At 52.3% G+C, this 23,907-nt stretch overlaps 1 protein-coding gene across 11 annotated transcripts in view; it reads left to right on the top strand.

Annotated features, from left to right (window-relative positions):
* Positions 1–2,696: 2,696 nt before the first annotated feature.
* LOC100280055 (uncharacterized) overlaps positions 2,697–23,907 on the top strand; it is a 62,676-nt gene continuing 41,465 nt past the window's right edge. For 4 of the 11 annotated variants that reach the window (XM_035964756.1, XM_035964755.1, XM_035964754.1 and 1 more), the window contains exons 1-6: positions 2,702–2,975; positions 3,261–3,325; positions 11,803–11,898; positions 12,266–12,538; positions 12,805–12,972; positions 23,752–23,821. In XM_035964756.1, the coding sequence (XP_035820649.1) occupies positions 2,763–2,975; positions 3,261–3,325; positions 11,803–11,898; positions 12,266–12,538; positions 12,805–12,972; positions 23,752–23,821 (885 nt within the window). In that variant the 5' untranslated portion in view covers positions 2,702–2,762. 11 annotated transcript variants of the gene reach the window in all.

Genomic DNA, 23,907 nt, shown 5'->3' with positions numbered 1-23,907 from the left:
AAACACAATAACCACAAGAAATCAATCACAGAGATGGCACAGTGGTTATCCCGTGGTTCGGCCAAGACCAACGCTTGCCTACTCCACGTTGTGGCGTCCCAACGGACGAGGGTTGCAATCAACCCCTCTCAAGTGGTCCAAAGACCCACTTGAATACCACGGTGTTTTGCTTGCTTTTTCTCAATCCCGTTTGCGAGGAATCTCCACAACTTGGAGCCTCTCGCCCTTACACTTGAAATTCACAAAGAAGCACGGAGTAAGGGAGGGATCAGCAACACACTCAAGACAAGAAATCACAGCAACACCACGCACACAAGTCGCAACAAGAGCTCGCAACACAACTCAATGAGTTCACAACTCCACTAGAGCTCTATATGCTAACACAATGAATCAAAGGCGCGAAATCGATGACTTGGTGCTTAGGAATGTTGTAGGAATGCTTGGTGTGCTCCTCCATGCGCCTAGGGGTCCTTTTTATAGCCCCAAGGCAGCTAGGAGCCGTTAAGAGCAATCTGGGAAGGCTGATCTTGCCTTCTGTCAACTGGCGCACCGGACAGTCCGGTGCACACCGGACACTGTCCGGTGCCCGATTTCTTTCCATAAACGGCGCAGCCGACCGTTGGCAGCCTGAGAGCCGTTGGCGCACCGGACATGTCCGGTGCACACCGGACAGTCCGGTGCCCCCTTCTAGCCGTTGGCTCGGCCACGTGTCCCGCGCAGATCGAGCGGCCGACCATTGGCCCGGCCGACCGTTGGCTCACCGGACAGTCCGGTGCACACCGGACAGTCCGGTGAATTATAGCCGTACGTCGCCGGTAAATTCCCGAGAGCGGCCAGTTTGCTCGAGCCAGCCTGGCGCACCGGACACTGTCCGGTGCACCACCGGATAGTCCGGTGCTCCCAGACTGAGCAGACTTGGCTGAACAAAGCCATCTCATTTCCAATTCGATTTTTCCTGTTTCCAGCACTTAGACACAACACATTAGTCCATAAAATAATGTACTAAGTCTAGAAACATACCTTTTGACATGATTTGCACTTTGTCCACCATATTGCATAGATCAACACAAAAACACTTGTGTTGGCACTTAATCACCAAAATACTTACAAATGGCCCAAGGGCACATTTCCCTTTCAACCTCCCGGTACATGTCTTTCATCTAAGAAACGATTATAATTATCACTTATACCTAATAGACTTTATAATCGGTTTACACAAACCATCAAATGAAATGTACTCATCGTATTAACGATACTATATATTTTATGAGTAACATTGGAAACTAATAATCGAAAAATTACAATCCAATATACAAAACGAATCAGTGAGACATCATACCTTTGTTTACGAAGTGTTGCAACTCGAAACTTTGAATACAACAACTTTTGACGAAGTTTTGAATTGAGAGGAGATGAGGCCTTCTCGGCCAGCAGCGCGACCGTTTTATAGGCCTCCGTAGCTCGGCGCCAAGATTTGTGGCACCGAGCTACGAGGCCGCGTCGGCGCCAAGTCAGTCCTAGCCGCAGAGAGCCGTTAGTGCCACGCCACAGCTCGGCGCCATAGCCTATGACGCCGAGTATCGGGTCTAAAAGTGTATTTAAGTTTTCCGGTGGTCTAGTTGTATATTTTTTCAAAAAAGAGCTAAAAAAGAAAAAAAATCGGTAGGCTGATTATCACTCCAGGGGATGAGACAGACGTACGATATACGTATAATCATCTGTCTTCATTTATGTGATACTCCTACTTGTGTTGTCTCAAGGAACAGGTATGGCGCCCGATAGGACGGTACTGATTCTAGTGTTTAAACCCCTACTAGTCGGTTGTCCGTGCATTGCGACGGTTTACAACAATACCCACGTAAACTATCCACCAAAAAAATCAAGATTTTTTATTGATTGTCTCCGCTCTCCGTATAATATTTTTTGATTTGGCTAATTTACTCCATCCAATATGTCTTGGTACAACACGACCAATGAAGTGAGCGATTAGAAGAGAGTTCACAATTATTGACTGAACGAACAAAAATTATAGAATGACATAATTTCACCATACAGAGACCAAATAAGAGAAAATTTGTGAACTCAAGTTTCTAAAATAAGTCACAAGAACTCAAACTTATAAAAAAAGATAGATCAAAATATAAAGTGATTGCTAAAGTCAGACATCAATAAAAACTGGATGCGCTCCATAAAAATTATGCTACTTCGTAGCAATTACTAACGTTTAAAACCAACAAATAACCTTTCATTTTACTGTTAGTGTGACAAATCATTGTTCCTCCATCCAATTCAGCAATCTCAAACACGGAGTCCATTGCGCCAATGTGGTCTCAGAAACGACCTAATGCTTGCAAGAGCCAAGAAAGTTTTGTCGTGCCTGGGCTGTAGCCTCGGTCCGTAGTGCTGGCCCGGCCCGACACGATTACATTTTTTATTTTACAAAGAAACGTATATATATAATTTATATTCAGTATTAAAAACATTTGAGCATGATATTCTATTGGTTAGACAGATTCACCCAATGTCTCATGTCCTTCTTTCATCAGGGCATATGTTCAAATTCCACCTCCTGCATTGTTTTTTAACATTTTATACTAATTTAATTAAATGGGCTGACGGGCTAACGGGCCGGCCCGGCACAGTCAGGATGACGCGGGACGACCGTTGAAATTGGTGTTTTAAGTATAGTAGAGAAAAAGAAAAAAAAAAGAAGATGCTCCCCTCTAAAACCCTTCTTCCCTGGACCTGGCTGGCACCCAACAATGACGAGGCCGCCGCCTGCGGCGCCCGCCCCGGTGAGGCTCCGTCTGATCTTCGAAAACAGCCGTCTCCTCCGACGTGTGCAGAGGGATGAAGGCCTTCGGCGCTGCTGGCTTCTCCTTAGCCCAGAGCTCGCCACCGTCGCCAACCTCGCTGCTCATGTCGCAGCCCGTTTCCGCCTTCGCCGCACCTGCCCACGCGGCGTTGTGCTCTCAGTACGTCGCCTGGTCATCTCTCTTCCTTTATTGTCCCCCTTTCTCTTTTTTACCCCCTGCCAATTTATGCAGGGGTTCCTTCCACAACACCACCCCGAAACCTTGCTTCATTCTCGCCATTCCCCAAAATCAATGGCTTCATACAACAATGCTTGATGTTTCCTGTGTGGACCATTGATGCTTCATTTCTTGCTGAATTTCCCTTCCATTTCTTTGCTATATCTTTATTATTTACAAAGACGAGCTTTGTGTATAAATTGTGAATGAATGGTCTTTTGTGCGCAGATGGATGGGTTTACCTTGCCACCATTTGAGTCAACCTGCATCTTTAGGGACAACGATATTATAAGGTAAATGTTGCCTATGGTGAACTAATTTGTTCTTTTGATATCATTTGTCATTCCGCTTTGCCACTATATCCTCTTGATAGTCTGGCTTTGCCACTATATCCTCTTGATCAAGGTTTTAAAGTCGGCTAGTCGACTCTAGTCGCCTGACCACCGATAAGGTGACTAATCGCGATTAGTCGTCGATTTACTCGATTAGTCGAGCCTAGTCGACTCCTAGTCGTCCACCTATAACAGGACCCTATATATATATATATATATATATATATATATATATATATATATATATATATATATATATATATATATATATATATATATATATATATATATATATATATATATAACATAGCTGTAGCACGACAGCAGTACACTATAGCTGTCTAGCAGGACAGCAATACAAGCAATCAAAATCAAGGATGTTTCCACTAATAGATAACTTGAACATTATTACGCCGCCTCCTAGTCTCATCTGTAGTGTGAATAACAACTCAAAAGGTGCAGCACCAAATGAACAATTGAAGAACCAAAAGAACACAGAGATTACCATCTGTAGAGGTGCTCATTTCGGTTAAGTTCAGAACAGACTAGTGAAGTGAGCACTGAACACTGAACTCTGAACAGAGTTCAGAACATATTGGTGCAGACGATTGCCGGAGCAGAGCAGTGAGCAGAGGCGAGCGCTGGAGCTGAGCAGTGAGCAGAGGCGAGTGCAACAGAGGGCAGAGGGCAGGGCCACCGGAGCTGAGCAGAGGCAAGCGCAATAAAGGGCAGAGGGCAGGGCCACCGGAGCTGAGGACCACCGGAGTAGAGGGCAGGGCCGCAGGGCAGCAATGGAGCAGAGTGTGAGAGGGGGCAGAGGCGGCGGCTTAGGGTTTTACTGTTTTAGGGTTTCTAACTTTCTACTGTGCGGCGGCACAGTGGCAGACAATAGAGCTTGTTTCTACTGTGGACTGGAGAGTGGAGACAGTGGGCCGCCAGCCCATATAATGATATAACAGAGGACACTTTTTTTTACAGGCCCAAACTTGGCACAAGCTAGTCGGACATGGCACCTAGTCGGCCGACTAATCGCGATTAGTCGCCGACTAGGACGATTAGTCGTAACCTAGTCGCCCTAATCGAGTCGTCCATGCTAATCGTGCTCTACCAGGCGATAAGGCCGACTAATCGCGACTAGTCGCGATTAGTCGGACGACTTTAAAACCATGCTCTTGATAGTCTGGCACCTGGCTTAGACGTGCTCCAACAGACCCCGTAAAGAGTCTAATTTAGAGGACATTGCTGGATCCTCTATATCTAGAGTTTCTCTCTCCTCTCCTCTATCCATTTGAGTACTTTAAACAATCGGTTTAGTAAAACTAAAATATGTGCAATACATTTGAAAGTATGACAAATACATATGCACAAAAATTAAAAAATTAAAAATGTCTCTAATATAGATATTTGCGTATATAGTGTTAGACTACCCGTCTAGGGTTTGTGCTATTCCCCGTGTAATGACCACTATACCCCTGTGTAATGGGCCTTGGCCCAGTTACTCTCCCTATTTAATACCACTCCCAACCCCTGATTAGGGTATGGGTTCCTATTCTAATATGGTATCAGCTTAGTTTAGGTTTAGGTCTTCTCCCTGCCCAGCCGCCAGCCGCCAGGGGCTCCTCCCTGCCGCCGCCGGCTCCCTGCCCAGCCGCCGCCGGCTCCCTGCCCGGCCGCCGCCGGGCTTTCTTCCCCAGCCGCCGGAGCTCCCTGCGCCGGCCTCTCCTCCCGCTCCCTCCCTGCTGCATCGCCGGTTCCGCGCGCCCCTCTCCCCTGCGCCGCCGCCGCCGGTCCCCTGCTCCCTCTCTCCGGCCGCGCCCCCTCCTTCTCCGGCGTGCACAGGTCCGCGCGCTCCCACCCGCTCCTCCCTGCTTCTCTGCCGTGCGCCCACTGCCGCCCCGCCCCGCTCGGCCACGTCGCTGCAGCGCGTACCGCCACTCCCGTGCCTGCCGCGCCCTGCGCACACCCCGCGCCGCGCGTGCCCGTGCCGGCTCCCCTTCTCCCCCTTCGCCGCAGTTCCCTGCTGCCAGCCGCCGCCCTTCCTGCACATGGCGGACCTTCCCCAGGACGCGCTCACCACCAGCCTGGCACACCCGCCCCTGACCGCGGGCCTGGGCGCGGCCCCCACATCCCTGGCCGCCGGCGTCACCTCCCTGGGCCTCCCTGCTGCCGGCCAGACCCACCCCATGGGCCCCGGCCGCTCCGTGGCAGATGCCGAGGCTCCCTACATCGTCGGCCTCCGGCCCCTCCGCGACGCTCCTTCCCCGGCCCACCGTCGTGGCTCTCCACCGGGGTTTCCTGCCCTCGCGGCACCCCCCGGTACCGACTCCACACTCGGCGACCCCTTCGCTACGATCCAGGCGGCTGTGATGGCCTCGCGGGAGCGTGAGCGCGCCGCCTCCCTCGCCCTGGAACGTGAGCGTGCCCTGGGTGCCGCTCTGACCACCCAGATGGTCACCACGCAGCGTCTCCTCGGCCGCCCACCGGTCGCCCCTGTGGACCACCCGGAGGACCCCCGCGACTCTGACCTCGACGCCGACCTCATCGCTGCTCTCCATGCTCAGGCCGCGGGTCTGCACAACATCCGGGCCCTCGTGTCCGTGGTGCTGGATCCGGCGTCCTCCCACTACCCACACTGGCGCGGCCAGGTCCTTCTCACGCTGCGGCGGTTCGTCCTCGACGACCACGTCCTCGTCGACCACGACGCTCCTCCGCCTCGCTCCTGGTGCCTCATGGACAGCGTTGTCCTCTCGTGGCTCCACGGCACCATCACCGTTGAGCTGCAGGACATCATCCGCGATCAGGCGGACACTGCCCGCCAGGCGTGGCTCGCTCTCGAGGACCAGTTCCTCGGGAATCGAGATGCGCGGGCGCTCCACCTCGACGCTCAGTTCCACCTGTTCTCTCAGGGGGACCTCTCTGTGGGAGAATACTGCCGCCAGATGAAGGGTCTGGCTGACTCTCTCCGCGATCTCGGCGAGCCAGTTGCCGATCGTACCCTGGTGCTGAACCTCCTGCGTGGCCTCAGCCCCCGCTACGGCCACCTGAAGGCTCTCATCAAGCGGAGCGTACCCTTCCCCACCTTCCACGCCGTGCGGAACGAGCTTCTCCTCGAGGAGCTCACCCTGGCGCATGAGGCACCCACACCTGCATCGGCCCTCTACAGCGCTCCTACCAGTGGTCAGCCGCCTTCAGGGGGCCAGACCACCCGTCCTCCGTCGACCGGGGCTCCCACCCGCCCCCCCACCTGCCGTCCCGGCGGCCCCTCGTCCGACTTCCACGACCGACGGGGGTCGTCGCTCCCGCAAGGGCGGCCGTGGGAGCGGCGGCTCCTCTCGTGGTGGTCCCTCCGGCCGGGGTGGCGGCCACGCGTGGCCGTCCTTCTACAACCCCTGGACCGGGACCATCGCCATGTGGCCGGGCCAGGCACCGAGTACCCCCCGTCCTCCGGCGCCCGCCCTCCTGACTACACCTCACTACAGCGCACCTCCTTATGGTGTTCCCGTCGTGCCCCAGGCTCCGCCCGCGCTCCTGCCCCCGGGGACCCACACCTCGACGCCTTGGTCCCCGCCGGCTGGTGGTTGGGACAGCACCTCCCTCGCTGCTGCTTTCAGCACCATGGCGATGACCCCACCCCCCTCCGACTGGGTGATCGACTCCGGTGCCTCGTACCACACCACCCCCACGGCAGGCACGCTCTCTCGCTCTCATCCCCCACTCCCCTCTCACCCATCCTCGATCGTCGTTGGAAACGGTTCCACTCTGCCAGTCACCTCAGTAGGTGCCTCGGTTCTTCCTGGGCCGTTTTACCTCAACGATGTTCTCGTAGCTCCCCACATCACCCACAATCTTCTTTCTGTTCGTCGATTCACTACTGACAACTCCTGTTCCATTGAGTTTGACCCCTCTGGTTTTTCTGTGAAGGATCTGGCCACCAGGACCCTTCTCGCCCGCTGTGACAGCTCGGGGCCTCTCTACACGCTCTAGCCCTCCACCGCCGGCGTGTCTCCACCTCCTGCCTTGGTCTCCACCACCTCCTCCACCACATGGCATCGACGTCTCGGCCATCCTGGACCCGACGTCATGACCAAGATTACCAGTAGTCTCGATCTTTCATGTAGTAGGGGACATTTTGAGGGTCTCTGTCATGCTTGTCAGTTAGGCCGACATACTCGTCTCCCATTTACTACTTCTTCTCGGGCTGAGCAGGCTTTTGATCTGGTTCATTGTGACCTTTGGACCTCCCCTGTACTCAGTCTTTCTGGTTATAAATATTATCTGGTGATTTTGGATGATTTTTCCCATTTTCTCTGGACCTTCCCGCTTCGGTTGAAGTCGGACACTTTCACCACCCTCACACACTTCTTCACCTGGGTATCCACTCAGTTTCGTCGCCCGGTCCGTGCTCTGCAGTGTGACAATGGCCGCGAGTTCGATAACAACGCCTCTCGCTCCTTCTTCCTCACTCATGGCGTCCAGTTGCGTCTCTCGTGCACCTACACTTCTGCGCAGAACGGCCGAGCCGAACGCATGATCCGCACCACCACTAATATGCTCCGCTGTCTCCTCTTCCAGGCGTCTCTCCCTGCCAGCTACTGGGCAGAGGCCCTGCATACTGCCACCCACCTCCTCAACCGTCTTCCCTCGAAGGCGGTACGCCACCCTACCCCCCACTTCGCCCTTTACGGCACAGCCCCTTCCTATGACCACCTTCGCGTGTTCGGCTGTGCCTGCTACCCTAACACTTCCGCTACCGCTCCACATAAGCTTTCTCCTCGCTCCACCCGCTGTCTATTCCTTGGCTACTCCCCTGACCACAAGGGGTACCGGTGTCTGGACCTCACCTCCCACCGCATCATCATCTCTCGTCATGTCGTCTTTGACGAAGATGTGTTTCCCCTTGCTGGCTCCACCCCACCCACCGATCTTGACTCCCTCCTCGAGTCCGATCCGATTCCTCCCCCACCTTCGGCTCCCCGTCTTGCGCCGTTACCTGCTCCTCGTGCGGCCCCCACGACCTCTTCCGCGCCACGCGCGGCCCCGTCGGTCCTGCCTGCGCCACGCGCGGCCCCGTCGACCCCGCCTGCGCCACGCGCGGCCCCGTCGACCCCGCCTGCGCCACGTGCGGCCCCGTCGACTCCGGCTCGATTCGCCAACCCCGCCCTCGTCTACCATCGCCGCGGCCACGCCACTACCTCGGCACCCCCTGACGCGTGCCCATCGACGAGCGCGGCCCGCTTCGCCGACCCCGCCGTCGTCTATCACCGTCGTGAGCCGGCCCCTCCAGCCGCTCCCGACGTTCCGGTGGCTCACTCCGAGTCATCCGTATACCACCCGGTCGCCATCCATCGCGACCCCGGGCACGTCCACCCGATGGTGACTCGACGCGCTGCTGGCGTTCTCCGCCCCGTCGACCGGCTCATCCTGGCAGCCGCTACGACCAGCACTCCACCCGACGCTTCCCCGGTACCCTCCTCCGTTCGCACTGCCCTCGCCGACCCACACTGGCGTCGCGCTATGGAGGAGGAGTACGCGGCCCTCTTGGCCAACCACACTTGGGACCTGGTGCCGCGTCCACCAGGCACCAACGTGGTCACCGGCAAGTGGCTATTTCGCCACAAGCTGACCTCTGACGGCTCCCTCGACCGCTACAAGGCCCGTTGGGTCCTTCGGGGCTTCACCCAGCGCCCCGGAGTGGACTACGACGAGACCTTCAGCCCTGTCGTCAAGTTCGCCACTGTTCGCGCCGTCCTCTCCCTCGCCCTCTCCCGCGACTGGGCGATCCATCAGCTCGATGTCAAGAATGCCTTCCTCCATGGCACTCTGACGGAGACTGTCTACTGCAGCCAGCCCACCGGCTTCGTCGACGCTGACCGTCCGGACCTGGTTTGCCGGCTGAACCGATCCCTGTACGGCCTCAAGCAGGCGCCACGGGCTTGGTACAGCCGCTTCGCCTCCTACCTGGCCTCTGTCGGCTTCGTCGAGGCCAAGTCGGACACGTCCCTGTTCATCTACCGGCGCGGCGACGACACCGTCTACCTTCTGCTCTACGTCGATGACATTGTGCTCACGGCATCCACCGCCGACCTCCTTCAGCGCACGATCGTCGCCCTTCAGCGGGAGTTCGCGATGAAGGACCTGGGGCCCCTCCACCACTTCCTCGGCATCACCGCCGAACGTCGGCCCCAGGGTCTCTTCCTCCACCAGCGCCAGTACGCCATCGACATCCTGGAGCGGGCTGGCATGTCTGACTGCAAGCCCTGCTCCACGCCTGTCGACACTCAGGCGAAGCTCTCTGAGGACGACGGGCCTCCGGTCGCCGACGCGACGTCCTACCGGAGCCTCACCGGCGCGCTCCAGTACCTCACGTTCTCCAGGCCCGACATCGCTTACGCCGTCCAGCAGGTGTGCCTGCATATGCACACTCCGCGGGAGCCCCATCTCACTGCGCTCAAGCGGATTCTACGCTACCTCCGCGGCTCCCTCGACTACGGTCTCCTACTCCGCCCATCCCCGACGTCGGAGCTCGTGGTCTACACCGACGCTGACTGGGCTGGCTGTCCCGACACGCGCCGGTCCACCTCCGGCTACGCCGTCTTCCTGGGCGCCAACCTCGTCTCTTGGGCCGCCAAGAGGCAGCCCGTCGTCTCTCGCTCCAGCGCTGAGGCCGAGTACCGTGCCGTGGCCAATGGCGTGGCCGAGGCCTCCTGGCTGCGCCAGCTCCTCCACGAGCTCCACAGTCCCCTCCAGCGCGCCACCCTCGTCTACTGTGACAACGTCAGCGCGGTCTACCTCTCCACCAACCCCGTGCAGCATCAGCGCACGAAGCATGTGGAGATCGACCTGCACTTCGTCCGCGAGCGTGTCGCTGCCGGTGACGTCCGCGTTCTCAGCGTCCCCACCACGCTTCAGTTCGCCGACATCTTCACCAAGGGGTTACCGTCGAGTGTCTTTTTAGACTTCCGATCCAGTCTCAACATCTGTACAGGATAGAGTTGTGACTGCGGGGGGGTGTTAGACTACCCGTCTAGGGTTTGTGCTATTCCCCGTGTAATGACCACTATACCCCTGTGTAATGGGCCTTGGCCCAGTTACTCTCCCTATTTAATACCACTCCCAACCCCTGATTAGGGTATGGGTTCCTATTCTAATATATAGGACGTGATTTAGAGGACGTTGTTGAAGAGGGAAGAGATACAGAGGATGAAATCTTTAGATGAGACTGTAAAGGACATATATGGAGGATAGATATATAGGACGTTGCTGGAGAGTCGTAGAGGAAAAGGCTGGGATGTCAGGATGTGGGATTGTGCCCACTCGGAGAACTATGTGAAATGCATTGGGCATGCTTGCTTCAAGCCCAGGCAAGGTTGGCTCACCGTGCATCCTCAGGTCCAGGTGTCTGATTTCGGTCCCCTGGGGTGCAAATCGATGCGTGGGAACCTATCTGCATGAGCCCTTCAGGGTGCTAGGTTTCATACCACGATTCTGTATCATTCCCATCTTGGTAAATAAACAACCAAACAGATATAAATGCTAGTGAATTTATTATGCCCCAGAATAATAGTTGTTTGGAAAATCAGGGACATTCATATGACAAGCACGATTCTGTACCATTCTCATCTTGGTAAATAAACGACCAAACAGATATAAACACTAGTGAATCTATGATGTCCCCGAATAATAGTTGCTTGGAAAATCAGGGACATCCATATGGCAAGCAATATTGTACATCGGATCATATGCTTAAAATCTTGTGTTATCACCTTCAGCTCTGTTGGATCCATTAGCTGCTAATAATTAGCTAGCTAATCAAGCTCATAGCTAATATTAGCTGGTTTGGCCCTAGTGAGATAGTAACTAGTTGGGTATTTAGCTAACAATTAGCTGGACTATTAGATGGACCCCTTTGGATCCAAAGGGGCTAATTATTAACGACTAACTATTAGCTCTATGGATCCAAATAGGGCCTTACCTGAAGCCCACCTACTGGTGGGAATGATAGTAGGGTTGTCGAACCATTGTAGTGAGCCAGGTGCCCAGGTGTGTTGACAGCGACTGCGTGTTAAAGTTGATGGCGAAAAAGAAAGGGCTTATCAGGAAGAGAGGGTAATATGAGTAGGAGCTTAGGAGGTTCGATTGATTTCGTTCCTGTCTATTATTTTGCATTCGGTCATTACTTGCGGTGCAATCTGGATGATATGGTGTATCGGTGTTGCTATTTTCTTTGAAGTCAAATGTGGGTCATTGTGTATTACAGATGAGCAGATAATGTCTAATGGTAACATAGAGCTGCAGTATCAAATGAATGATGGTGTATTTGAATTAGTAATACCGTTTTGTCTTATAAAAAAGGTTACACTGAAAGGCTCCATTATTTTTTAGCCACTAGAAAATCCTCCTTTATATTTGATTTAATGTTTCCTTGCATTGAGAGGTAGAGGTCGACCAACCTTGACGTGGACAAAGGCTGTGAAGAGGGACCTGAAGGAGTGGAATATTGATAAAGAGCTCGCCGTGGATAGGAAGGGGTGGAAGTGTGCAATTCACGTGCCAGAACCTTGATTTATAGTTTCGCTTTTCCTCTTTAATCGTTTGACCTTTTCTTGTGCCCATTTAGATCTTGCTGGTTCTTGTGGGTTTTATCTCTTTTATGTGTTTCCCCGTTTCGTCGTTTTTCGGTTCTCCTTTGCCTTTGTTTCCCTTTTTTCTTTGGGGGTTGAGCTCTGAGGTTTTTCATACGGGGTTTCATCTCTAGCCTACCCCAACGTGCTTGGGACAAAAAGGCTTTGTTGTTGTTGTTGTTGTTGTTTCCTTGCATTATGCATCTCTTTAGTACAGAACCGTGGGCTACTTCTCAAAGAAATGATGACAACAATTCCCAATTTTCTTTTGTATTGCTAGGGTTAAACAAAAATCCTGTACGAAGCACATAGAGCACAATGATGTGCACTGTATTCAAGATCATGAGATAATAGAGAAGAGATCACTTCCAGTTGATGGCAAAATCCTTGCAATCCAGGATAAGGAGGATGTCTGTAAACACCAAGAAGAAGAGGCACATGACGATCACCAGCTTGAAGAAAATGCCACTGCTAGCCATAGCACAGAAAATAATGGTACAAGTTTGAAGAGGAAGCGGAATGATGGGGTTGCAGATATACCTGAGAGCTCAAAGTATGCTTCTATATGTTTTCTGTAGCATTAGCATTTTTCTTTTCCAACTATGAAATATCACTTTGGTTGGACATCTTCTCCATTTTTCTTGTTTACTGGGTTATATGAGTTTTTGAATCCCCAAAATCAGTTCTGCTCTCCCAAATAGTCTGATTTACGCTTTTATGAATGTTTTCTGCTAGAACCATGAAACAATTATTGATGTCTGCGTCTATGTTCTGTTAAGTGATATGTCTATCCTTTTTCATTGGTGTTTCTTGATGCAGGGGACAAAGGCTGAAGGTGACAAATTCTGGAAAGCATATAGATTACAGCAAGAAGGAACAAAATGGATCTAAAAAGTTGAAGCTGTCAGTTATTGATATTGAAGCTAAGAAAGCAACTCCACAACATGAAACTACCACTACCTTAGTGGAGCAGCAAAAATCAGAGGGGTATTATCTCAAGGCATATGCCAGTTACTGCTTTTAAGTTTTAAGGCACTCTGGTTTGAGAAGTAGTTCTAGTTTTGTTCCCATTGATCATAACCAGTTTGAAATGTATTCCTGTGTTGTTTACCTTGATGTTGTTATGTGCTATTTTAAAATCATGTAGCAGTTCGTTCCTAGTAAGTTTAATCCTAGCTATCACTTATTCTAGAGTTTAATCCTAGTTATCACTTTGTTCTAGTGCCTCTCCATTAATGCCTTCTTTTTGCTAAATTCTGATTCAAAACTTGTTATTTCTGTTTTTGAAATGCAAATTAGTTGTCTGTTTTGAAAAAAATGATCATAACCAGCAAGTTTCCAGCACCAGCAACATGTGGCAATCCACTTTGTTGGTTATATATACAAGATCCTTAACTGTAACAGTCTTAATATGAACAAGATTCAACATAATACATTTTGATCTTACAAATGACATAGTTGATCTTAGAGATACTTTTATCATGATTTTGCGTTGTATTTGATTCTGTTTTGATTATTGACCATGTTGATCTCATGAACAATTCAATAAATCACAATTTTGTTCAAAAAGTTGGCATAAGAATAATTGAATTTGTGCATATTAGAATGGTGTAAATTAGTATACCCATTTAAATTGTGGTTCTCATGGCTTTCCAGTATAGCGTAAGAAAAGCTATTGCACAGCTGTACCATGTAGTGTAAACATAGCTATCTATTTTGTAGAAGTGTAGATATTTAGTGTTACTGTTGTTTGTTGTTGCTTCATAACAAGGACTGTAAAGATCTATAGATAACTACTTAGAACCTTGTTTATAAGTCCCTGCTTTTGTTATATTGCATTGTTTGGTTCACGGTTGAACTTTGCCAAGCTCGAATTAAGACATTTGGCTTTTTAGGCAGTGGTCCACCGTTATATCTGTAGCAATCCTAAGTGCCAGAGGCTCTTTTTATGCTCTAAAATATGCAAAAAGTTCCAATTTCTTTCCCAAATCGTCTCAATTGTTGTGATGATTTCTTCGCCTAAAAAATTGTTTTGCCCTGTGCAATGTTTTCGAGTCGAGTCGTGCAGCTACAGACTAGTAGACTAGTCGAACATAAGTTGGTGATTATATTTTTATAACTTTGTATATATGCTAAGACTAAAAACATGATGGAACACTAAAAAACACCTTGTTTAGTATATTTTCATCCATCTCCATCTTCTATAATATATCATTAAATATTGAATATAGTCTTGTATCAAATCTTCTATTGTTCTCTCTGGTTTCAAAGAACTTGTTTGAATTCAAAAACCAAGTTGCTCTATATAGATTAGTATCCATCTGACTGTTCCACCTCTTATCAATAATAGAAATTACTTCATCCATTATTCGTTCTTTGTGCTCCAAAGCTTTTTTGATGCTCTTTTTTGCATGGTCCATGGTAGCCCACATTTCAGCCATTGCTGGTCTCTCATCATCATCAACTATCTTCAAGAATATTAGAATAGGTTGTGAAGCTCCTATGCGATCTTCTACTGCTTGCCAAAATGCAACAGAGTGACAAACACGTGCATTTCCTACTTCAGTGTTCTTCAATTTGCTCTCACACCATTCATTACTAACAAAGAAAGCTTTCAACCTTTGTCTTTGTTTCCACATATTAGCCAATGTAAGGATGTTGCAAACAGAGTAGTTGCATGCCTCACAAGATCTCTATCATTTGTCTTGGTCCTTCTCAAGTCATGAATCATTCCATATCCATAGATAAATAAGGTAGAAAACTTGTCCATTAGCATTCTATCTACTAGGGTTGAGATGGCTGGGTGGGCTCACATTTTTATACCTGGACCCAAATAAGTCACCCGACTCAACTGCTGCGACTAGTCGTGACTAGTCGACGAGTCGAGCGACTAGTAGAGAAAGTCGAGTCGTTCAGATCGACTATCACCTCTGCACCGACTTCTCGTTCAGATCGACTATCACCTCTGCATCGACTTCTTGACTAGCCCTTGTGCCCCTTAAGTGTAGTGGTTGTGGTAAGATCAGTCTTGAACCAGACATGCTCATAAAAACAACAACTCGTAGGATAGTCTTCAACATAACACAAGGACATGTGAGGAGTGAGGGAATATGACACGAATGGCAAATAAAATTGCATGTGAAGTTTATTTTGTCATTTTGTAGAGTTGGAAAGTGTTTGTTAATGGCGTGTGATAGAAAGGTTATCGATATATTTTAGGAGATGTGTGTAAAGGATATATACTAGGGGTACCCGAAGACACTTCAACAAACAAGACCTTGACAGTTGGGTCCGAGTGCTTGGCCACGTTATCCAGGGACTCAACCCATGCCAGGAATATGCCATGATCATTCAGAAAAGGTGGAGATACAAGATCTTATCAAATCAGTAGTTAAGGTCGATATCCATGTAATATGGTAGAGTTCGGTTGATAAAATAAACATGCATGTAGAGATAGAACTAAGAGTCCTAGTTAGACTCGGTTAAGGTGATCCGTGTCTTAATATGTATCTAATATGTAATCTGATCTAATACGATATCATATTACTTTCCTGTAATTGCCCCTCCTCGGACTTTAAAAGGAGGGACGAGGCACCCCAAGAGGACAGATCATCAAATTATAAGCAATAGTCACCAGCATCCAGGATGTAGGTTATTATCTCGCATCGAGAGTTCGAACCTGTTTAAATCTTCGTGTCTCTTGTGTATTTTACCTTCGGTTCTCGATCTCGCGATCTACTCCATAAATCCACTACCGAATGATCCTCGCCAATATGGTGTTACACATATATGGGCAACGATAATTGAGGGTTTATAGAAACAAAACCAATCAACCGAGGTTCTTGCCTAATAGAGATCAATCTATCTATAAACAGAGATTCTTGTCTAATAGAGATCGATCTATTTATTCCAGCGGTCTAGCCATATAGGCACGGAGACCGTTGCCTAATAGGGATCGATCTATCTATCAACAAAGATCCTTGCCTAATAGAGATCTATCTATCATTCTATCTATCCTAGCCATATAGACGAGATTCTAACAGCGTGATCTGTAAACAAAAATGAATGTAGTGATATACTGACCACAACAGGGATCTATAATCTACTACTTATTAAGACGGTAAGGGGTAGGCTGCCATTCCGTGTTCTGCCATTCCCATTCCCGCACTGTCTTTCTCATTCTCCCCTCCCCGCTGATGGAATAAGTCATGTGTGGAGGACAGTCCGCAGTCCGCACAGCATCTCTGCTGCAGGACAGCAGCAACACAGCAGCTTTTAGACAGCAGCAACACAGCAGCTTTTAGACAGCAGCAACACAGCAGCTTTTGACTGCAAGGACTGCGGCAGACAGCAAGGACTGCGGCAGGCAGCACAGCAGCAGTCTTTTGACTGCAAGGACAGCCTGCAGGCATCTCCTTTTTCAGTTTCAGCTTTTGGAGGACAGCAGCTTGCTGCAGTTTTTCCTTTTGACTAGAGTACAACAGCACCTAGTGGTTAGTGCAGTTTGTAGGACAGCATATTCGCAACTCTAGGAAGCATATGCTGCAGCCCCTTGGGCTATAAATATGTATCCCGACCCTTAGACGGGTATGACATTGTGTAGTGTTTGAGGAAATAAACAGAAAATTGCCCCAACTCATAGTGTCATCCTCTTGATGAGAGTTAGAGTCCCTCTACTTACAATTGGTATCGGAGCCAAACTATCCTGCAGCCTAAACATCTCGTGCTCATCTCCTTCCCGCGCCTCTCCCCACACTCAGTCGGCAGCAAGAGCTCCAACTGTTCCTTCCTCCTCTGCTCAGACGAGCAGCCTTTCGTCTGAGACAGCCTCTTCCACACGCAGCGACCCCTCACTAGCCCACCATGTCCCTACGCTCGGCCACTTCGAGTGCGCGGCGCCAGCAGGAGGCCGAGGTCGCCGCGGCACAAGAACGCGAGTGAGCAGCAGCGGCTGCAGCGACAGCGGCGAGGGCAGCACGGTTGGCGGCGGCGGAACTGGCAGCGGCGAGAGCGGAAGTAGAAGCAGCGGAGGCGGCGGATGCTGCACGTGCGGCGGCAACAGAGCTCGAGGTTCTGCGCGGCAGTAGAGCTGGCAGCTCTGCTTCTGTCGACGACAACACCGACGAAGAGCTCAGGCTGGCGAGGGAAGCAGCGCGAGAGCAGGCGGCACAGTGGGCAGCCGCGCATCCCCATGGGGGTGCGCGTGGCGGCAGCCCGGATAGGCGCCGACGCGCTGACGGCGCTCCAGGCGGGGGCGCACGCAGCGGCAGCCCAAACGGGCGTAGACGCGCCGGCGGTGCTCCCGGCGGCGGCGACCGAGTCGACGGAGATCGCGGCCTCTACGGGCGGCGCGGTTCTCCCTCCCCGGATCGGTACCATGGTCGCCGCATGGCCCAGGCCATTGTCAGGGACATCGGTCCCGGCGGTGGGTGGCCTACCCTCACCAAGACCAACTACGTCGAGTGGGCCGCGGTGATGAGGGTACGGCTCCAGGTTCGCCACATGTGGGAAGCAGTTCGTTACGACGATGTCGACTACCACGAGGATCGGCGGGCGCTGGATGCCCTCATTGCTGCAGTCCCGCCCGAGATGCAGTTTTCGCTTTCCCAGAAGCGGACTGCCAAGGAGGCCTGGGACGCCATCGCTGCGACCCGCATCGGCAGCGATCGTGCCCGCAAGAACTTCGCAAGGAGTGGGAGAACCTGGCCTTCAAGCCAGGTGAGGATGTTGATGACTTTGCTCTCCGCCTCAACACTCTGTTGCAGAAGATGGTGCAGTTCGGCGACGACACCTACGATGAGGAGAGAGCTGTTGAGAAGCTCTTCCGTTGCATCCCCGAGAAGTACAAGCAGATTGCTCGCTCGATCGAGTCTCTGCTAGACCTCTCCACGATGACGATCGAAGAGGCGATTGGTCGCCTCAAGGTGGTCGACGGCGACGAACCACAGGCTCTCTCTGGGCCTATCACTATCGGCGGGAAGCTACATCTCACTCGGGAGCAGTGGGAGGCCTGCCAGGGTGACAAGAAGAAGGGGGAGTCCTCCTCGACACGAGGCCGCAAACGCGGCAAGCCGCGCAAGGCGCGTGGAGGCGCCCAGGCCGGGGCGCGAGGACATGCTGAGGGTGGTGCACGTGGAGGTGCCCAAGGCGGCGCCGTCGGCAACAAGAAGCCGGCACGAGACGACGGCTGCCACAACTGCGGCAAGCTTGGCCACTGGGCCAGGGATTGTCGGCAGCCACGACGTGGCCAGGCCAACGTCGCACAGGCGGAGGCGGAGGAGGAGGCCCTGCTCCTGGCACATGCAAGCATCGAGCCATCTCTAGCGGCACCGGCCGCAGCGGCACTCCTCCACCTTGATGAGTCGAAAGCACGCGCTTTCCTCGGCGACGGCTCCAACAAGGACATGATCGAAGGATGGTGCCTCGACACCGGCGCCACTCATCACATGACCGGCCGACGGGAGTTCTTCACCGAGCTTGACTCTAGCGTCCGAGGCTCCGTCAAGTTTGGGGACGCCTCCGGCGTAGAGATCAAGGGCGCCGGCTCAGTCGTCTTCACCGCCGCGTCTGGTGAGCACAGGCTGCTCACCGGAGTCTACTACATCCCCGCGTTGAGGAACTCTATCATCAGCTTGGGACAGCTGGATGAGAACGGTTCGCGCGTGGAGGTCGAGCACGGAGTCATGAGGATCTGGGATCCCTCTCGTCGCCTTCTTGTCAAGGTACGCAGGAGTGCAAATCGGCTTTACATCCTCAATGTGAAGGTGGCACAACCTTGCTGCCTTGCTGCTCGTCGAGACGACGGGGCATGACAGTGGCACGAGCGCTTCGGGCACCTTAACTTCGAAGCCCTGAAGCGGCTCAGCGCCAAGGAGATGGTACGAGGCCTGCCGTGCCTTGACCATGTGGAGCAATTCTGCGATGTCTGCGTGTTGACAAAGCAGAGACGACTCCCCTTTCCCCAGCAGTCGAGCTTCCGAGCCAAGGAGAGGCTCGAGCTCGTGCATGGGGACTTGTGTGGTCCGGTGACACCAGCCACACCAGGAGGACGACGCTACTTCTTGCTGCTCGTCGACGATCTCTCCCGCTACATGTGGGTGATGATCCTTGGCAGCAAGGGAGAGGCTGCGAACACCATCAGGCGTGTGCAGGTCGCTGCGGAGGCGGAGTGCGGCCGCAAGCTGCGCACCGACAACGGCGGCGAATTCACGGCGACTGAGTTCGCGTCGTACTGCGCGGATGAGGGCGTTCAGCGCCACTACTCCGCGCCGTACAGCCCGCAGCAGAACGGCGTCGTCGAGCGGCGCAACCAGACGGTTGTGGGGATGGCTCGGGCTCTCCTCAAGCAGAGAGGAATGCCAGCTGTCTTCTGGGGAGAGGCGGTGGTGACAGCGGTTTACATCCTCAACCGCTCGCCCACCAAGGCTCTCAACGGGATGACACCGTACGAGGCTTGGCATGGGCGCAAGCCGGCGGTCTCTCACCTACGGGTCTTCGGCTGCCTCGCGTTCACCAAGGAGCTTGGCCACATCAGCAAGCTCGACGATAGGAGCACCCCGGGGGTGTTCATTGGCTACGCGGAGGGCTCGAAGGCCTACCGCATCCTTGACCCAAGAACACAGCGTGTGCGCACGGCGCGCGACGTAGTGTTTGACGAAGGGCGAGGATGGGCGTGGGACAAGGCGGTGGACGACGGCACGACTCCGATGTACGACTTCACCATCGAGTACGTCCACTTTGAGGGAGCTGGGGGAGTAGGCAACTCTTCTCCGAGCAGGTCTACCCCAGCCCCCAAGTCTCCACCGACTCCAGCGCCACACTCTCCAGCTCCTGCTACAACGAGCTCTTCACCACCACGCACTCCAGCCACGACTCCGGCTACAGCGAGCTCTTCGCCACCACGTACTCCAGCACCGACGGTACCCTCTCCGGGAACGTCCTCTCCGACACCAGCTCGTGTCGAGCACGACCCAGTGGAGCTCGTGACCCCTCTGTCCCGCGACGAGGAGCGCGTCGACGCGTGCTACGACGGCGAGCCGTTGCGGTATCGAAGGGTGGAGGGCCTTCTTCATCGACCCGTCGGTGCCAGGCCCTGCATCTCGCATTCTGGCAGGAGAGTTGCATCTTGCATGCGACGATGGTGAGCCTCGGTCTTTCGCGGAGGCCGAGAAACATGCGGCTTGGCGTGCCGCGATGCAGTCGGAGATGGACGCGGTTGAGACGAACCGCACTTGGGAGCTCGCTGATCTCCCTCATGGTCATCGCGCGATCACCCTTAAGTGGGTGTTCAAACTGAAGAGGGATGAAGCCGGCGCCATCGTCAAGCATAAGGCTCGCTTGGTGGCACGCGGTTTCTTGCAGCAGGAGGGGATCGACTTTGACGATGCCTTCGCCCCTGTAGCACGGATGGAATCCGTGCGACTCCTCGCGCTGGCAGCCCTGAAGGGCTGGCATGTTCATCACATGGATGTCAAGTCGGCGTTTCTTAACGGCGACTTAAAGGAGGAGGTCTATGTACACCAGCCGCCAGGTTTTGCGATCCCTGGCAAGGAGGGCAAGGTGTTGCGCCTGCGCAAGGCTGTCTACGGCTTGCGACAGGCACCAAGGGCGTGGAATGCCAAGCTGGATTCCACGCTCAAGAGGATGGGCTTCATGCCAAGCCCGCACGAGGCGGCCATCTATCGGCGGGGCAATGAAGGAAGTGCCCTGCTGGTGGGTGTCTACGTCGACGACTTGGTGATCACCGGCGCCAAGGATGCAGAGGTGGCAGCGTTCAAGGAAGAGATGAAGGCCACCTTCCAAATGAGTGACCTGGGGCATCTCTCCTTCTACCTGGGGATTGAGGTGCACCAGGGAGACTCCGGGATCACACTTCGCCAGACCGCCTATGCCAAGCGCATTGTTGAGCTGGCTGGGCTCACCGACTGCAACCCAGCTCTCACTTCGATGGAGGAGAGGTTGAAGCTGAGTCGCGACAACACGACGGAGGAGGTGGATGATACACAGTACCGGCGTCTTGTGGGGAGCCTTCGCTATCTCGTCCACACACGGCCGGACTTGTCATATTCCGTCGGCTATGTTAGTCGGTTCCTGCAGCGACCGACGACGGAGCATGAGCAGGCTGTGAAGAGGATCATCCGCTATGTTGCGGGGACTCTCGACCACGGTCTCTACTACCCGAGGTGCCCTGGGGAGGCACATCTTGTCGGGTACAGCGACAGCGACCACGCCGGCGACATCGACACCAGCAAGAGCACAAGCGGGATCCTCTTCTTCCTCGGCAAGTGCCCCATCAGCTGGCAGTCGGTCAAGCAGCAGGTGGTGGCCATGCCCAGCTGCGAGGCCGAGTACATAGCGGCCTCCACCGCTTCAACTCAGGCGCTCTGGCTTGCTCGCCTGCTCGGTGATCTCCTTGGGAGAGACGTTGGAGCAGTGGAACTCCGGGTGGACAGCCAGTCCGCCCTGGCGTTGGCCAAGAACCCCGTGTTCCATGAACGGAGCAAGCACATCCGGGTGAGGTATCACTTCATCCGTGACTGTTTGACAGAAGGAAGCATCAAGGCGCGATACATCAACACCAAGGATCAGCTTGCGGATCTGCTCACCAAGCCCCTTGGGAGGATCAAGTTCCTTGAGCTTTGTTCTAGGTCTGGAATGGCTCAACTTTCCCACAAGGCGACACACAAGACTTAGGGGGAGAATGATGGAATAAGTCATGTGTGGAGGACAGTCCGCAGTCCGCACAGCATCTCTGCTGCAGGACATCAGCAACACAGCAGCTTTTAGACAGCAGCAACACAACAGCTTTTGACAGCAAGGACTGCGGCAGACAGCAAGGACTGCGGCAGGCAGCACAGCAGCAGTCTTTTGACTGCAAGGACAGCCTGCAGGCATCTCCTTTTTCAGTTTCAGCTTTTGGAGGACAGCAGCTTGCTGCAGTTTTTCCTTTTGACTAGAGTACAACAGCACCTAGTGGTTAGTGCAGTTTGTAGGACAGCATATTCGCAACTCTAGGAAGCATATGCTGCAGCCCCTTGGGCTATAAATATGTATCCCGACCCTTAGACGGGTATGACATTGTGTAGTGTTTGAGGAAATAAACAGAAAATTGCCCCAACTCATAGTGTCATCCTCTTGATGAGAGTTAGAGTCCCTCTACTTACACCCGCAAAGTCCATTCCCATTCCCGGCTGTCATTTCGTGTTCTGCCATTCCCATTACCTCCTCCCCGCACTGTCTTTCTCATTTCCCCCTCCCCGCAAATCCCATTCCCACTCCCACGTGCATCCCACGCCTAGCTAAAATTAAATTAAAAAAACACAAATGTGGCTCCAATGGGTTTCGAACCTGCGACCTCTCAAGCAAATGTGCTCGTAGCTACCACTACACCACATGTGTATTTATGTCAATATTTGTTACAGTAAAAATATATATTACGTCTCCCAAAGCCCACCTGATACCTTTGCACAATGTGTAGTAGTAGATAATTATCAACGAGATTCCTGAATTATATTTTTGGATGGAGGGAGTAGTATTTAAAAAAGAGCCTTGCATGCAATTTCTTTTGTTTGAATAATGTTTTTAACTTAAATTCTTTTTTATATGTGTGACATTTATTCTCCGTAATATTTTTCCATGACTCTGACTTGTGAGTCATTTTCATAAACCAACGCCAAAGATGAATCCATGTTTCTTACTTGGAAACCCCGAACAAACACCACTGGCAGGAGGCGCTCGCGTTGGCGTCGCTCATCGACGACGAAAAGAAGCTTGGCGACTGCCAGTTCGACCTCTGGAAGCAGTACTACGTGACCGCATGCTTCTCTGTGTTCGGCAAGCTCCGGCGCAGCCGCCGCTTGGACGCGGTCCAGAGCGGCTGCACTGCGCTGTCCATCTTCAAATAGGGGGACCTCATGGTCGTCGCCAACGCCGGCGACTCTCTGGTTGTTCTGGGCACCGCATCCGACAACGGCGCCGTCACATCGTCCAGCTCATCATCCACCTGAAGCTCAACCTCCCACGTAAGTCACTACTGACCGGCCATAAATTCTTGTGCGCTGGGACGACGGTCATTGCTGACGTTGTGTGAGTGTTCTCGAACAAGATTTATGTAGAGGAGTAGCACATCCGGTGGTGCAACGGCTAGGTGTACTACCTCGTTGATGAGCCCGGGGTGCACTTCGTTTGGTAGCCCAGCCAAGAGTCATCGGTACTCGCCATGTCGTGCGCGTTCGATGACTACTATATCAAGGACTATGACGTCATCTTGGCACCAGAGGTGACGCAGAGGAGGACCGACAACAATGACCACTCGCCATCGTCGGGGTAGCTTTTGTGCCGGCCTGCCTTTAATTCTCTTTGCAAACATATACACTTGCTTTTTTGTTTAAGCAAGCGTGTATGGTGGTGCGTACCTGATGACTGACAATGTACGAGGGAACTTCTACCGGCAGGTGTGACACGTGCTCTTCAATGATGAGACCATGCAAATCATGCCATATATCGAAGTCTGCATGATACTGATGGTTGCAATGGAGTAGTGAAACAACTAAATTAAAATAACAAAATTTATGTATGGCTAGGATTACAAATGGATTATGAAATATTTTTTATAACATATAAGACACATTTTGTATATAAGTTATTATGTTATTATATGTTCCCGTTGCAACGCACGAGTACTCACCTAGTAAGGGCTTATATAATGTATCAGTCCTTATTTGTTCTATCATATCACTGCATGCAATTCATATTATGTTTTTTTAGGAACTATCAAACTGAGTTGAAATGTGAGGCAAAGGTGACAAACTATGATGCTCAAAGTGACACAAAAAAGGTATGCATGAGTCATAATGCTGCTCTTGATATGTCAAGTGTTTGACTCTTCTTGATTATATCCAATTTCCTGGTCAAATATCTTTC

Source organism: Zea mays, chromosome 2, assembly GCF_902167145.1.
Source record: "Zea mays cultivar B73 chromosome 2, Zm-B73-REFERENCE-NAM-5.0, whole genome shotgun sequence".
NCBI lineage: Eukaryota > Viridiplantae > Streptophyta > Magnoliopsida > Poales > Poaceae > Zea > Zea mays.
The sequence above is the reverse complement of the archived record's forward strand: the minus strand, read 5'-3'. Positions and strand labels throughout refer to the sequence as shown.